Source organism: Nuphar pumila, chromosome 6 (assembly GCF_984573655.1).
Source record: "Nuphar pumila chromosome 6, dmNupPumi1.hap1.1, whole genome shotgun sequence".
Classification (NCBI taxonomy): Eukaryota; Viridiplantae; Streptophyta; class Magnoliopsida; order Nymphaeales; family Nymphaeaceae; genus Nuphar; species Nuphar pumila.
This window is the reverse complement of record NC_143254.1, coordinates 32,965,105-32,981,599: the sequence shown is the minus strand read 5'-3', so window position 1 is coordinate 32,981,599 and position 16,495 is coordinate 32,965,105. Positions and strand designations below refer to the sequence as shown.

The 16,495-nt window shown below is 40.2% G+C and overlaps 1 protein-coding gene across 1 annotated transcript; it reads right to left on the bottom strand.

The window, feature by feature from the left end:
• Positions 1–8,132: 8,132 nt before the first annotated feature.
• On the bottom strand, positions 8,133–12,483 carry LOC149834570 (malvidin galactosylase UGT88C3-like). The gene is made up of 2 exons (XM_090009395.1): positions 11,649–12,483; positions 8,133–8,488 (listed from the first exon to the last, which is right to left on the bottom strand). Exons 1-2 carry the CDS (start codon positions 12,481–12,483, stop codon positions 8,133–8,135), a joined length of 1,191 nt encoding a protein of 396 aa, XP_089865521.1.
• Between the last annotated feature and the right edge of the window lie 4,012 nt (positions 12,484–16,495).

The window sequence follows — 16,495 nt, the reverse complement described above, 5'->3', positions numbered from 1 at the left end:
TTTTGAAACTGACTCGGGGTTTGACTCCTACACTGACCTAACAGGATTGGCACTGCATGAGGAGGGTTGTTTGAGAATGGATGAGAAAAATTTTGGGTGTTTACAGGTACGAGGTTCCACCATTCCTAGCGCCTTTACCAGAGGTAATCGAACCAAGGATCAAACTTATGCCTTTTACTTTGCCTAAATATTGTTTAAGAATTTATTCTAAGTCTAAAATGCTTAAAGAATCATGCTTGTGCAATGCAAATGCAGAAATGTATGCTTTTGAGAAGAATGATTTAGAAATTTTTGGGATTTTCCAAGTGATTTTGAAATAAATTTGACAATCTAGTGAAGAAATGATTCAAAGGCTTGAAATTGATTTGAAAAAGTTAGATTTTGAATCTAACTTAGAATTTGAAATGGATCTGAAAGGAGAGACTTGAAATTCCAAATCTTAGAATAATCAGAGTTTGGAAAATGGATTTTGAATTTGAATGGATTGGTTTTGAAAAAGGAATTCTTAATTTTAGAACCTGAAACAGGAATTGAATTTGGATTTAGATTTAAGAAATATATTTGAAAAATAGTTTTGGAAATAGGAATTGGAAATGAAACTGGATTTGAAATTTTGAATCCTAGATAGAATTGGATCCAAAGTCTGCAACTAAGTCACGATTTGTAGTTTACTAAGTCTAAACATTGTGTCGATTTGTTTATTATTTTGTTTTTTGCCTTTTATAAATTAGTCAATGTGTAAATCACGATAAGACATATCATTCAAATAGACAAAGCTCTTAAAAGCAAATCACGATAAACATCATGTTACTTAGATTTGTGGTTAACCGATAAACATTGTGTCGATTTGTTTTTTCTTTCTACTTTTCGCCTTTTATCAGTCAATGTAAATCACGATAAGATAAATCGTTGTACATATACTATATCTAAATCGTTATACCAGATATTGTCCCAAAGCGATTTACACAATGATGCCTGTATCTTTGAAGTTAACTCGATTTGTTCTTTACTAAGCCTAAACATCGTGTCAATTTGTTTAGTTTTCTTTTCTGCCATTTATGAATCAGTCATTTTATAAATCACGATGGAACATATCGTTCGCTTAGACAAAGCTCGTAAAGGCAAATCGCAATAGGATATTCAAACGAATTTGGTTTGATTATTTGATGGGTTTTAGTGGGATGACTGTACAAATCGTGATAGAACACCTTTTTAAAAAACAAATCACGATCGCTTATAGAATTGGTTGAAAGGTAATTAGAATCAAGCAAATCGCGATAGTACATAGTCTGTATACATACAATTTGTTTCAGCCTTTTATCAATGTTTGTATAAATCGCGATATGAAGACAACTCGTAAAAGTAATTCATAATTTATGCAGTACACAACGCTAAACGCTTCTTCAATTTTTTTTATGAAGGTCGAACATTACAAAGATTTGTTCAGTGACACTTGTGTGTTACACTCATTAAAAAAAGAATTATACATTTATAGAATGTTACTTTAAAAAAAAGAATTATAGAATTACAACAAATAATTATAGAATTATAACAAATAAATATCAGGATAAAAAATCATTTAATGTTTATTCAGTGGCACTTGACGAGTCAGATGGACTATGACATACAAATCGTCTCTTTCTTTTTCTTGGTGGACTCTCTTTCCTTAGTGGCCTCTTGGTTCCCTCGATCTTATTAAAAACACTGGTCATCATCTCTACCAGTGTATTATATTGTCTCCCCAAATTTCTCACCTGCTTCCGTAATTCTCTTTCTCCAATATCTCCAACCTTGTGGCGGAAACTATCTTCTTTTTTGTGAGTTGTGTTCGCTCCTCATCGTGTACTACAACAAAGAGAATCATTGTTGTAGTCAGAGGGACACAATGAACGTGTTTTCTATGCTGAGAGACGACATGATGGGAGACAGGAGGGACACATGGGTTTCCAACATTTTCACGTTGCTTATTCCCAATCTCCAGATTTCGATGCATGGGTTTTCAATATTTTTTGAAATAGTTGGGGTCATATTGTCGTTCTTTATAATCATACGTTATGGCACAAATACCTCATTTGTTTCAGCTATCCAATTGTTCCCTGAAACATTTATGCTAATTCACGTTCCTGGCCTCACCACTTTTCATTTTCCTTCTCACTTTCACAGGTTGCTTTTGGGGTAGACTGTCTCAAGCTAGCTTGTAGGAGAACTCGACTACCATGCTGCAACTCGACTTCATAATTGCTAAACAGCTAAATATCGCAGCCTGATAGTCTCACAGCCTCAGCAACAACATCTTGGTCCTCGTCCTTCCCATTTCCATACGGTCTCCACACAACCTGTATATTAAAGATTATGGTTTAGGTATAGACATAATTATTCATGCTAATGAATGCTAAATATTAAAATGATTTATAATAACAAGTGCTAAATATATTACAACGACTGTTACTAATGAGAGCTTTGTATTAAAATGATTTACACTAATGAATGCTACACATTACAATAATTTATAATAATGAATGTTAAATGTTAAAACGCTTTATACTAACGAAGAAAAAATCCTGCAACGATCATTACTTAAGAAAGCTAACGATTACAACGATTTACGATAATGATTTGTACTAAAGAATACAAAATCCTGCAATGATCATTACTTAAGAGTGCTAACGATTACAATGATTTACACTAATGAAAGTTAAATGCTAAAGTGATAACGATTTGTACTAAGGAATACAAAATCCTGCAATGATGATTACTTAAGAATGTTAAAACATTAGAATGATTTGTACTAAAGAATACAAAATTCTGCAACAATCATTACTTAAGAATGCTAATGATTACAACGATTTACACTAATGAAAGTTAAATGCTAAAGCAATAACGATTTGTACTAAGGAATGCAAAATCTTGCAATGATCATTACTTAAGAATATTAAACATTAGAGCGATTCTAATGAAGACAAAATCCTGTAGCGATGATTACTTAAGAATGCTAAACATTTCAACAATTTATACTAATGAATGATAAATGCTGAAATGATTGTAAACAATTTTAAACCATTTACCTCATTTAATTGCAGACCATCTAAAATAAACTTAGCATTATCTTGCTTTACATTTATTCTAGACCACCAGCCGATCTTTGGAAAACTATAAATCGCAGGGCTACACTAAGGACGCAAGGCGACAATATGCTCCTACAACCAGGCCTACAAAATCAATATATTAGTAAGACTATAACCTTCAACGATCTTAGTTTACAACTATAAAATATGTAATAAGCAATTATCTGGACAAATGGTCAAAACTCTGCGACGATTTTTGTACCATTACTCGCACGATAAAGTTGACTGTATAAGTTTGTGAGCATAGCAGCACCCCATGCATAGTTGTCGACTTCATCTAAGTCTTCCAAAAATTGCAGCCATAGGTAGCTCATCCTCGAACCAGATAAATCAAAAAATAAAGTAAGACCAAAAAAATAAAGACGAAAGCCGCACAACTCTTGGTCAGCTCTTTCAGATGCATATGTAGCGAACCAGCATTTCCATTTATTATGAAAAGAATAAACTTTCATCGATGTGGATTTGCTTCCACCAGAAATACATTGCCTCCAGTCCTCCATCGACATTCCTAGAAGGGACTTGCACTTGTCCCTTGCGGTATAGTTTGAATCTCGTAATAGGATAGCACTTCCATGGCACTTAAGGCCCGCAATCTGCACATCTTCTATGGTCATGGTGATCTCAAAAGAATCAAACTAGAATGTGTTTGTCTTATTATTTCACTTATTTACCAGATGGGTTATGGTGTTCCAGCACGTTTTAAAAGAATGCTGGTCCAGAAGGCCGTGGAAGTGCATATTTCATAATCTATCCTTCTGATATTCACTCAGCTGTCCATACCACGACAGAACTACATGCCACTGACACCGCCCTCTGAGCTTTTCACATGGTGCTCTACTTCTCTTGTAACCTCCCTCTAACACAAAATAACATATTATTCGTATCAAATAAAAACTAATCCCATTTGTACTTCTACACATCGCTGTACACAACAATCGCTATAAATAATAATTGTTGCATACTAGTTATACATAGTAATCGTTATCACAGTAATCACTATACATAATCATACCTATAACAGTAAATCATTCACAATAATCACTATGCATAGTAATCGCTATCACAATAACCACTATACATAGTAATCACTGTCACATTAATCACTATACATGATAATAACTATCATAGTAAATCATGACAGACATAATCGATTTACGTACCTTGGTCACACTTTTCTCCTCTTCATCCCCTCCCTCCATCCTCTGCCTTTCTTCTTCCTTCCTTCACTCCGTCGGCTCTCTCCTCTGCTTTTCAATTTCTTCCTTCCTTTCCATTTCCTTCTCTTCCTCCTGCTTTTCCTTTTCCTTTCCTTCTCTTCCTCCTCCTGCTTTTCCTTTTCCTTTCCTTCTCTTCCTCTTCCTACTTTTTCCTTTCCCTTTGTTTCTCTTTCTCCTCTTGCTTCCTTTCTCTTTCCTTATATTCCTCGTCCTCCTTCTCCTTCCTTTGCCTTTCCTTCTCTTCCTTGTCCTCTTTCTCCTTCCTTTCCCTTTCCTTCCTTTCCTTGTCCTTCTTCTCCTTCCTTCGCCTTTCCTTTTCTTCCTCATCCTGATGCTTTTTTCTTTGCCTTTCCTCTTTTATCTTTATCATTTTCCTTTCCTTCTCTTCCTCCTTCTCCTCCTTCTTCAATTACCTTTCCTTCTTTCCTCCTCCTCCTTATTCTTTCTTTGCCTTTCCCTCTTCTGCTTCTCCTCCTTCATTTGCCTTTGCTTTTCATTCTCCTCCTCCTTCTTCCTTTGCCTTTCCCTCTCCTTCTTCTTTCTTTGCCTTTGCTTTTCATTCTCCTCCTCCTTCTTCCTTTGCCTTTCCCTCTCCTCCTCCTTCTTCCTTTGCCTTTCCCTCTCCTTCTCCTCCTTCTTCATTTGCCTTTTCTTTCTTTGCTTTTCATTCTCCTTCTCCTTCTTCCTTTGCTTTTCCTTCTCTTCGGCATCCTTCTTCTTCTTCATCTTTAGTTCTTTCCCATGCTTTCTTTGCTCTTCAGCCTCAATATCTGATCGATAATACTCCCCATAATATAATTCCAATGCTTTGTCAATTTCTTTATCATTCTCAATCTTCATTATATTTTGGTACCTTTCATAACGCTCATATAGATGGGACTGACGAATCATTTCAGTAATAGTCATAAAATCAAACGGTGAGGGAGTTCTTGTCTGACGAGCTTTAGACATTGCTAACCTGCATAACACATAAATTTAACCACAACATTATATGTTATAACTGCCCCTCCCCCCCCCCCCCAAGTATATAATATTACAAATTATCATATTCGTTAAACAATCACCAACATTACAAATTATCACAATATTTGGCTTCATAAGTAAGCATCGTTGTAAGATTTAACAAGCTTAAGTACAAATCGAGGTAGCTTCATAAATACACATCGCTACTGCTTTAAATGTATAAATCATTGCTGCTTCAAACTTACAAATCGTTGTTAAAATTGCATCCTTTATAAGTACATATCGTTGTAACGTTTGAGCTTCATACGTAAACATTGTTGTACGATTTATCAAACTTAAGTACATATCATGGTAATTTCATTAAATCGTTACTGCTTCAAACATATAAATTGTTGTTGCTTCATAAGAACATTCATGCTAACTATTTTTCGATGCCAGAAGGTGGATAGGTACAAATCGATTTATTTCAGCAGGTGTTATTTAACATGAATAGTACAACCAGTTGTAAGATTTAACATTCAGATTTACAAATCGATTTGTTTACATAACAAAATGTTACTCAAAACTCACCAAAATGATACGAGTTTTGATCCGATAGTGAAGAAGAAACAGCCAGAAGGTAGACGTAGCCGATGGTGACAACAATGCTGCCACTGCGTAGACCACGACAAAGAATGCTATGATGGCAGCAGACGACGGCAAATGGTGATTTAGTGGCAGTAGACGACGATAAAGGTTGCTCTGGCCATAGAAGATGATGACAAAGGGTGATCCAGCGACAACAGACGATGGCAAAAGGTGCTTCGGTGGAAGCAGATGATGGCAAATGAGGGTCTGGTGGTAGCAGACGATGACAAAGGGTGCATCGTCAAAGGAAGCTCATGTTACAGTAGATGATGCAAAAATTTACTGCTTAGGGCGAAAACAAAACGTTTGAACTTTGAAGAGTTAACATCATCCTCGACTTTCTTGATAGAGGACATTTTTTTCCTTTTCTTGAACCGTCATTTTGCTTTTCTAGATAGAGGGCATTTTTGTCCTTTTTTCAAACCGTTGTTTCATGACGAGAATGGCGTGAAAGGGTAGTTAAGTCTTTGCAATCACACCAGACTTTGATGCTAAGTGATGCAGATACACACAAGGATACGAGCCCCACGTGCTTATATACGTGGCACTCATTCGGACCCCCGAACACACACTGTAGCAAACAATGTGTCTTGGGGGGGGGGACATATAACCTGCTTCGAGGAATAAGTAGTTTTGCTATTATTGAATCATAAAATTTTTCTGCCACTTCACAATCAAGAACACCCAATTGTTCAAAGCAGCCTTATAAGAATGAATATGCATGCAATTACTATGGTTCTCATGCTCTTGATAACAACCACTTTATCAACATTCTTGCTCAATTTTTATGGATCTCTAGCTCTTGATAACAAAACCCACATCGGTGATTGTTAATGTTTGGCTCAACATTATACTCTTTTTAGTTAAGGTCATTGTAATCTTTTCTTTGACTAGTTTTTGAGAAATTTATTTTAAAAGAAAAAACTTAGTTAATGAAAAATGTTTAGTCTTACATTGAACATTTTTTAGAAACACAAATTCAAAACATGTATAATGTATTTAGAAGGTGAAGGAGTTTGTCAATTAAACTTTAAACTTTGGATTTTGAAATTGGATTTGGTTTTAGCTTTAGACTTAGATTTGAATTGGCTTTGACTTAGATTTGGATTTGACTTTGAACTTAGACTTGAATTTAGATTCAAATTCAGTTGGCTTGATTTAGTTTGGTCTAATCTCGATTTTGGTTTTAGTTTGACTTTGATGATTCTTTTTACCACTTATTGTGGACAATATTGTACTTCATAAAATTTTCATAAACAAACATTTATTTTTTAAAACTTTTTGATGGCTGATTATGATAGTCAAAGGTCATTCATGAACTTATTAAAAAGTGACACACCTTAATGGCTAGCCTCAACATGTCGATGGACATTGGGATGTTAGTGGGCACATATAACCTATTTTGGATGACTGTTTAAGCCTTAATAGTGCACATTTGAACTTTAATGAACCTTTATGGAATCATACAAACGGTCAAACGGTCTTTTAGACCTTTTTGATGAAATCTATATAAACCCCAGCTGTCAGGTATCTGCTAGTTTCTTCGTCCTGTCGTGTTCTGTCCTCTCTCTCTCTCTCTCACACACACACACTTACTTTATATAAAAACTAGTATGGGTAATTGTGTCATGGTGACTAGTGTCAACAGTGATTACTTTTGCAGACAAGGTGCGGGCCTGGTTGTATTTCAAAAGCAATGTCTTCAACCCTTCTGCACCTAAGTTCAACCCCAATGGAGCATTGTCTGTTTTAAGAAAGTGCCATTATTGTATGCCTCTAAGTTTCGGTCCAACCAATTAATGCAAAGAAGTTTCAAATTTTCAACAACTGTATGCTCCCAAACAAAGTCTTTTGAGACAACAAGTTTAGTGAGAATGACATTCACTACTTTTATTAAAAGATCTGAAACTCCCAGTAATGCCATCACTCCAATCTGGATCATGTTTCTCAGCAACTTTGTGAACACCACAAATGGGACAAGAAAAATGAGAGAAAAAGAAAAACAAACAATTAACTCAGAAAAAAAAAAGAAAAAAGGAAAAGGACCGGAGAGTATATTGCTTAGCAAAACACTTAGCTCTTAGTGAACCATTGGTCCACCAGCAATGCCAAATTAGCATGTTAAGATCCACCTTCCTTAACAACTTTCCTTGCCAGCTCCTTCATTGTCTTCCGCTTCTCCCTCAACCTCTTCCCTTCCTCACCTTCCATTAAATTCCTGATGGCTTTCACTAGCTCTTCCGCATTCACCAACTCGTGATCCTCGTCCTCTTCCCTTCTTCACACGCAAGCTCGACCCCAACTCCTTCGATAGAACGAATGCATTCTGTCGCTGCTCTGCGTAGAGCTGCCAACCTATGGTGGGAACCCCAAACCACATGCTCTCGAGGGCCGAGCTCCACCGCAATGCGACACAAACCCGCAGACCGCCCGGTGCGAGAGAATAGCCATCTGAGGGGCCCATGTTGTCCAGACCAAACCCATGTCTTTTGTCTGGTCCACGAACCCATCCGGCAGCACTTCTTCCGGATCCACTTTGCTTGGTTTCCACCGGACCTTGACCAACCACAAGAACCTATACTGCCCCAGCTCGAGACTATGAGCGATCTCTCGTGTCTGCTCGACCGAAAACACTGAGAAGGTGGTGTGTGTTATCTCCGGAAGATGCACTGAATGCCATAATGCGTGTTCGGGGGTCCGAATGAGCACCATGTATGTAAGCACATGGGGCTCCTATTTCCGTGTGTGTCGGCATCACATAGCATCGGAGTCCGGTGCGGTTGCAAAGACTTAAGTACCCTTTCTTACTATTCTTGCCATGAAACGACGGTTCAAGAAAATGACAAAAATGTCCTTCATTCAAAAAAAGGAAAACAACGGTTCAAAAAAAGGACAAAAATGTCATCCATCCAGAAAGTCGAGGATGATGTTGACTCTTCAAAGTCTAAACAACAAAATGAACCTGAAGCGCTCTCTTTCTTTTCTATTTGAACTTTTCGTCATCATCTTTTTCTTCTTCTTCCTTCTCCATGAAACATTGTAAAACTCTCTCTCTCTCTCGTTTTAGAGAAAAAAATAAGGGAGGCAAAGAGCTGGCGATCCGATGGTGATCGTCATCCTCTTTCTGCTAGCAGTAACCGGAATGCTGCCCTAGTCCAACGGGCAACCGACTGCGGCGCCCCCTCCTATGCCTTCAAGGGACACTTATAACAAAATCTTCCTCCAGTACACCTACAACAAAGTCTTTCAAAGTACAACCAGTCTACCCCCTACGTCGACAATACTTCCGATCAGAGCTATGCCTTCCAAGCCACCTTAACGTTGCTCAACACGGGCGTCGAGAATGGCATGTTCCTCTCCGGCTTCCCCATCACGAACCTCAAGACTGCCATCGGGATGGCTGACAACTACAATCTGATCACGACGAAGATCGTGCTCAAGGGGGCAGTGTTCGGCATTGCGATTTACGAAAATCATGTAGCGCAAAAAAAATGGCAAATCGCAAAATTGAGTAGCGATTTATAAAAATCGCATAGCGAAAAAAAAATAAAAATAAATGACAAATCGCTATGCGATTTATGAAAATCGCTATATCGAGTAGCGATTTACGAAAATTGTGTAGCAAAAAAAATGGCAAATCGCTAAATCGAGTAGCGATATACAAAAATCATGTAGAAAACAAAAATAAAAAATCGCTAAATCGAGTAGCGATTTACAAAAACCATGTAGCAAGAAAAAAAAAACAGAAAATCGCGGGAAAGGGTGTTACAAAAACCTTGAGCAAAAAACAACCGAAGGAAACATATGAGCGTCACGATCAAATAAAACACTTTATTGATCTTTTTCAACAGTTACAAGAAGGAAAGAAAAGAAAGAATTTATACAAGGCCCAAAAAAATCTGGGGGCGCTGCCCCCCAAAAATCCCTCGCCAGGCACTACAAGAAAATCGTGGATTAGTGACGGCTTATATCCATCGTTAATTTGTCGCTAAGCCGTCGCTAAACTGTTTAGCGACGGATTAGCGATGGATAGAGGCTATCACGAATTTTTGCTCGCTAATTAGCAGAAAAATTTATCTGTCATTAATTCCGTCGCTAATTTGCGACAGATTAGCGACAGACATTATCCGTCGCTAAATTTAAAAAAATAAAATAAAAAAAAATGATCCCTGTCGGGCGGTATTCTGGCAGCAATAAGCCAGACTTATAACGCACCCGACAGGCATTGCACAGAATGATCGCTCTGCCTCATCACCGGACTTGTATCATCCTCCGTGAACCGGTGCTCTCCGGCATCGCCGTCCTCCGTGATCCGATGTCGTCGTCCTCCGTGAACCGGCGTCGCCGTCCTCCGTGAACCGATGCTCTTTGGCGCCGTCCTTTATGAACCGACGCCGTCATCTTTCGTGAACCAGCGTCGCCGTCATCTTCCGTGAACCAGCGTCGCCGTCCTCCGTGAACTGACGTCGTCGTCCTCCGTGAACTGACATCGTCGTCCTCCGTGAACCGGCGCCAACGTCCTCCAGCGATCGCCGACCGTCCTCCGGCGTCACCGTCCTCCGTGAACCGGTGCTCTCCGGCGTCGCCGTCTTCCATGAACCGGCACCGTCATCTTCCGTGAACCGGCGTCGCCGTCATCCTCCGTGAACCAGCGTCGCCGTCCTTCGTGAACCGGCGTCGTCGTCCTCCGTGAACCGGCGCCGACGTCCTCCAGCGATCGCCGACCATCCTCCGGCGTCGCCGTCCTCCACTCTCCAACGCGCTCTCCGACGTCGCCGTCCTCTGAAGAAGTCGGTTTAAATCAAGCGCGATCGATTTAAATTTTAAACGGGGAGAGAGGGAAAATTTCGCGCTCGGTTTAAATCGAAAATTAGTGAGGGATTTAGCGAGGGAATTTTTCTATCGCTAATCCGTCGCTAATTAGCGACAGAAAAATTCTCTCGCTAAATCCCTCACTAAAATGTTTTTCTTGTATTGAGAATTAGCGACGAAACAATTGTTGTCGTTAATCCGTCGCTAATTAGCGACGGATTAGCTAGAGAAAACTTTCATCGCTAATCCGTTGCTACTTAGCGACAGATTCATAAAGAAAGTTTTCTCTAGCTAATCCGTCGCTAATTTGCGACGGAAAAAATCCGTCGCAAATTTCTGTCGCTAATTAACATTTTTCTTGTAGTGAGGGGTGCCCCCCTTGGACCGCCCGCTCGCTGACCGGTCAACAAAACCTGCACTGGGGGGAGCCCCGAGACCCCCTCCTGTAGGGGCAAAAACTCTGAATCAGGCTCTACAACTCATCAAGTTGAACCATGCTACAGTCAGTGCACAAGTCAGTTGGTGCTTGATGAAGCAGTGTAGGATCGTCTGCTGGATGTGCACAGAAGCAAAAATAGAAGGGAGAGAGAGAGTGTTGATATTCATTGCCTTTTTCAAGGGGAATTCCTTTCTCGGATAATCCTGCAGTGCAGGGACTGAGTCTTAAATAACCATCTTTGGGGTACTTAAGTCTTTGCAACTGCTCCTTTTCTAGAATCATCGTTTTTATGGCACCCATGGAGGAAAGGGTACTTAAGTCTTTGCAACCGCATCAGACTCCGACGCTAATTGATGCTGACAAACATGGGGATACGAGCGACACGTGCTTACATACGTGATGCTCATTGGGACCCCCGACTATGAGATATAGCTAACGACCGTCTTGGGGGGGGGGGCATATAACCTGCTTCGGGAAACGCTCCCATGTTGCCGAAGCATAGGTAGATGACCGACGATTCGGGCTGTGCATCGAGCCACTTGATGCAGAGGTGGCCAGCGATATCTGACTGCTTGTCAAGCCCGATCAAGGGTCCGATAAGGTACACCAGCGGGCTTGGTTGACCTGGCAGGTATAGACCCTGGGTCAAGGCTTCCAAGGCTCTGGGCTCCAAGTCATCAAAAGTGTTGACCAGGATACCCTTGGCCTTGGGATACTGGCGAGAGCTGTTATGGAACCAAGTGTAGGTTGGTCGTTTCTTGTCCTGAAGGGGAGTGGTCAGGTCCAGTGGTGGCACCACGTTAGACATGTCTGACACCTCAATTCTTTCCTTGTACTCCCTGAACTCCTCCTCATATTTGTGGTCCAAGGTGTTGAGGTACATCAACATGCCCAACTCGGCAGCACTGTTGGAGAAGTAGACATAAGCCGGGACGCCCAGCTCGTTGCCGACGTCTATCATATTGGTCCAGAACATGTCGACGACCAAGGCAGAGACAACTGTGGAGGAGGAGATGGAGTCTAGCGCGTTGGCAACAACGAGATTGTGTCTGTCTACAAAGCTGGTGATTAGTTCTTCGAGCTTCAATGGCATCGGGCTGTTCGGTGCATCAACGTAAGGAATCTCAACGAAATTGAGGCCCGGTGCAGCAGTGCGATCAACGGCGGGAATGCCATCAGAGGGAGAGAAGGGTGAGCAGGTTAAGAGAATGGTGATGGATAGTTGATGGTTAAGCTGTTGTAACCTCTTGGAGAGATCGATCATGCCGGCCAAATTGCTTAATCCAGGTGAAGGAAGCATCACTATGGTTGCCTCTATTTTTTTAACTTTTGTTTTTTTACACGTCTAAGGTTGAAACTGTGGAGGGGAAGATGATGAGAAGGTGGTGTATGTTCTCCCCCGATGATTCACTGAATCCCACGTCTGTGTTCGGGGGTCTGAATAAGCACCATGTATACAAGCACATGGGGCTCGTATTCCCGTGTATGTTGACATCACTTAGCATTGGAGTCTGGTGTGGTTGCAAAGACTTAAGTATCCTTTCTTGCTATTCTTTTCATAAAGCGATGGTTTGAGAAAATGATAAAAATGCCCTTCATTCAAAAAAGAAAAAACAAACAGTTCAAAAAATGGACAAACATGTCCTCCATCCAGAAAGTCGAGGATGATGTTGACTCTTTAAAGTCTACACAACGAAACGAACCTTAATCGTTTCGCCGATGGTGATTCGGCGAAACGATGGTGAGCCAGCGATCCGATCGTCATCCGATGAAACAAACCTGACCCATCAAAAATGTCCGTTTAAACTTTTCATCGTCATCTTCTTCTTCTTTCTTCTCCGTAAAACACTGTAAAACCTTCTCTCTCTCTAGAGAAGAAATCAAGGGAGGCAAAGAGTTCTCCCTGAAGAAGGCCATGAACATCAACCCTCTCACTCTCTCTCCCTTCTCTCTCTACTTCTGTGCACATCCAACAGACGATCCTACATTGCTCCATCAAACACCAACTAACCTGCACACTGACTGTAGCATCGTTCAACTTGATGAGTTGTGGAGCCTGATTCATAGTTTTTGCCCTTACAGGAGGGGGTTTGGGGGCTTCTCCCAGCGTGGGTAACATCATTCAACTTGATGAGTTGTGGAGCCTGATTTAGTGTTTTTGCCCTTATAGGAGGGGGGTCCGGGGGCTCCCCCTCGGCGCGGATCCCGCTGCACGGTCAGCGGGCGAGGGTCCAGGGAGGGCCACCCCTGGCGGGGGGCTCGGGGGGCAGCGCCCTCCAGACCAAATTTTTTTGGGGCCTTTCATCAGCAATTTGTAGTATTATCGAGCTTTCCTACAATGATTTGTAGTATTTTCGGGTCTCCAATGAGCCCCACAACGATTTATAGTGTTATCCGGCTTTTCAACAACGATTTGTAGTGTCTTCCGCAAATCACTATAGCAATTTATAGTGTTTTTGGGTCTCCAATGAGCTCCGCAACGATTTATAGTGTTGTTGGATCTCATTATAGCGATTTGTAGTGTCTTCCGCAAATCACTATAGCGATTTGTAGTGTTATTCAGTAAGCAAATCGCTGTAAATCGCTACCCGAATTAGGACCAACTTGTCAGGGCCATATATCCCTAACCGGAGATCATATTTCAAATCCGTAAAAAGTGGTGTCTTCGTTATTGAGTCTAGTTTATTCCTGTAAGTTTTCAGCGATTTCTATTGTCATTTAATTTCCCATTTTAACTAAAAACCAGACCCCTATTATTCTATGTTATTTAAGTTGCACAACACCATTCTCGCTTGACATCCACATCTTGATTCTAGCATGCTCCTTATTGGATTTTCCATTGATTTCTTCCAACCTTGCTTGGAACAAACATATGTCTTTCTCACCACGACACCCTGTGCATTTTTTGACCACGATACCCGGGACCCGGGACCCGTGCCGGGGGGGAGCCCCCGGACCCCCCTCCTGTAAGGGCAAAAACTCTAAATCAGGCTCCACAACGAATCAAGTTGAACGATGCTACCTACGTTGGGAGGAGCACCCAAACCCCCCTCTTGTAAGGGCAAAAACTCTGAATCAGGCTCCACAATGAATCAAGTTGAACGATGCTATCCACGCTGGGAGGAGCCCCCAAACCCTCCTCCTCCTATAAGGGCAAAAACTCTAAATCAAGCTCCACAACTCATCAAGTTGAATAATGCTACCCACGCTGGGAGGAGCTCTCAGACCCCTCTTCTGTAAGGGTAAAAACTCTGAATCAGACTCTACAACTCTTCAAGTTGAATGATGCTACCCACGCTGGGAGGAACCCCCAAACCCCTCTCCTGTAAGGGTAAAAACTCTGAATCAGGATCTATAACTCATTTAGTTGAATGATGCCTCCCACGCTGGGAGGAGCCCCCAAACTCTCTTCCTGTAAGGGTAAAAACTCTGAATCAGGCTACACAACAGTCAATGTGCAGGTCAGTCGGTGCTTGATGGAGCAATGTAAGATCTTCTTCTGAATGTGCAGAGAAGCAGAAAGAGAAGGGAGAGAGAGTGTGAGAGGGTTGATGTTCATGGCCTCCTCCATGAGAGATTTCTTTCTCGGATAATCCTGCAGTGCAGAGACTGAGTCTTAAATAATCATCTTCGGGGCACTTAAGTCTTTACAACCACTCATTTTCTAGAATTGTCATTTTTTTTGGCACCAATGGAGGAGAGGGTACTAAGTCTTTGCAATCACATCAAACTCCAACGCTAATTAATGCTGACAAACATGGGGATACGAGACGCACATGCTTACATACGTGGTGTTCTTTGGGACCCCCCGAACATGAGATGTAGCTAACTGCCCTCATGGGGGGGGCTGCTTCGGAAGATGATTGCTAACCTTTATATAAAAGGTTGCACCTAATTACGTTGATAGTTCATGTCATGGAAGAAGAAGAATTCAGTTCATGTCATAATTGTCGGCATGGTTGGCCGGGCCACCTAATTAATCACTCAACAATTAAAAATCGTTTGGTTTCCAACTTGTGACTTGGCCGCTCGAAAACCTGTTATTTTTTTATTACACTTTAAACTTAAAATTGTTTGTAAAATAAAAACGCATCTAATTAGTGAAAGAGAAGCAAGCAATGTACCTAGTCCCTTAAAAAAGAATATGGTAATGTACTTAAACAATTAGGTTAAATACAATCTAATACCATATAAGCAGACAAGAATTCTTACAAACCAGAACCTCTCTCTCTTTCTCATCATGTCCTGTTGTAAATACAAACCTACCCCTCTCTCTCCCTTTCTCATCATGTCCTGTTGTAAATACAAACCTACCCCTCTCTCTCATCATGTCCTGTAGTAAATACAAACCTAACCTACTTCCGGAGATTGGTACCACCGGTAAGTTTGATTTGCTAGACCACTCATGACTCTAAATTAAATTTGATTTGGAACCAAATGAATGGGAACGCTAATCATAAGATGCCCCTTATGATTCTAATTCTCAGTAAATGAGAAAATGACTCATTTGCATTTGCAAATTAGAGTTGGTTTCTCACCACTCATTCCTGTTGTTTGGTTAATGACGAGGGGAGAAAGACAGAGAATTAGATTGGCTATTAAAGGGGTCTATTAAGGATAATTGGCTGATCATTAATGATGAGGGGTGAGAGAGAAAATTAGATTGGCTATTAAGAGGGACCATTAAGGACGATTGGCTGATTATTAATGGGGTGGGGGGGGGGGAGAATTAATTGGGGATCGTTAATGATGAAGCGATAGAAATGTAATAACAAAATCTATTAAATTATTATTTTATGGTATATTAAAAGTTCGATGTTCTTTATAATTTATTCATAAAAAATAATAATAAATTATAAATTTCAGAAATAAAACAAAGATGCATAACATTGAAAATATTTCATGTATATCCGACTTTTAATAAAGTAAGTTTAAGTTAATAAATTCAATAATGTGAATTTAAAATTATTTACAATTTTGTTGTTTAATAAAATTAAAGGATTCAATAAACGCAAGTTAGATAAGAATTTTATTGATTCATATTTTCTAGGAGAAATTTATTTGTATGTTTTAAAGTTTAATTGAATATAGTTATTCACATGTAGTTATGATTTGTTGATTAATGGCAATTTATGATTTTATTAATTAATCAGGATTTTGCGAGGAGTTTGCAAAATATAGGTTTGTCAAAATTGTGGTGTTACCAAAATATGGTGTTGCCGTGGTAGGCGGAGTTGCCAAAAGCATCCTCTTGTGAATGATGTTAAGATGTAGTCTTGGAGTTGTCAATTCTATCCTCAATGCAGTGCATT

Bases quoted from the DNA above. Each gene is read 5' to 3' on its own strand.
- LOC149834570 (XM_090009395.1), bottom strand. From the start codon at position 12,483: ATGCTTCCTTCACCTGGATTAAGCAATTTGGCCGGCATGATCGATCTC. The intron at 8,489-11,648 runs GTTATATGCCCC...TGGTTGGTCAAG, and splicing joins GGGAGCGTTTCCCGAAGCAG to GTCCGGTGGAAACCAAGCAA.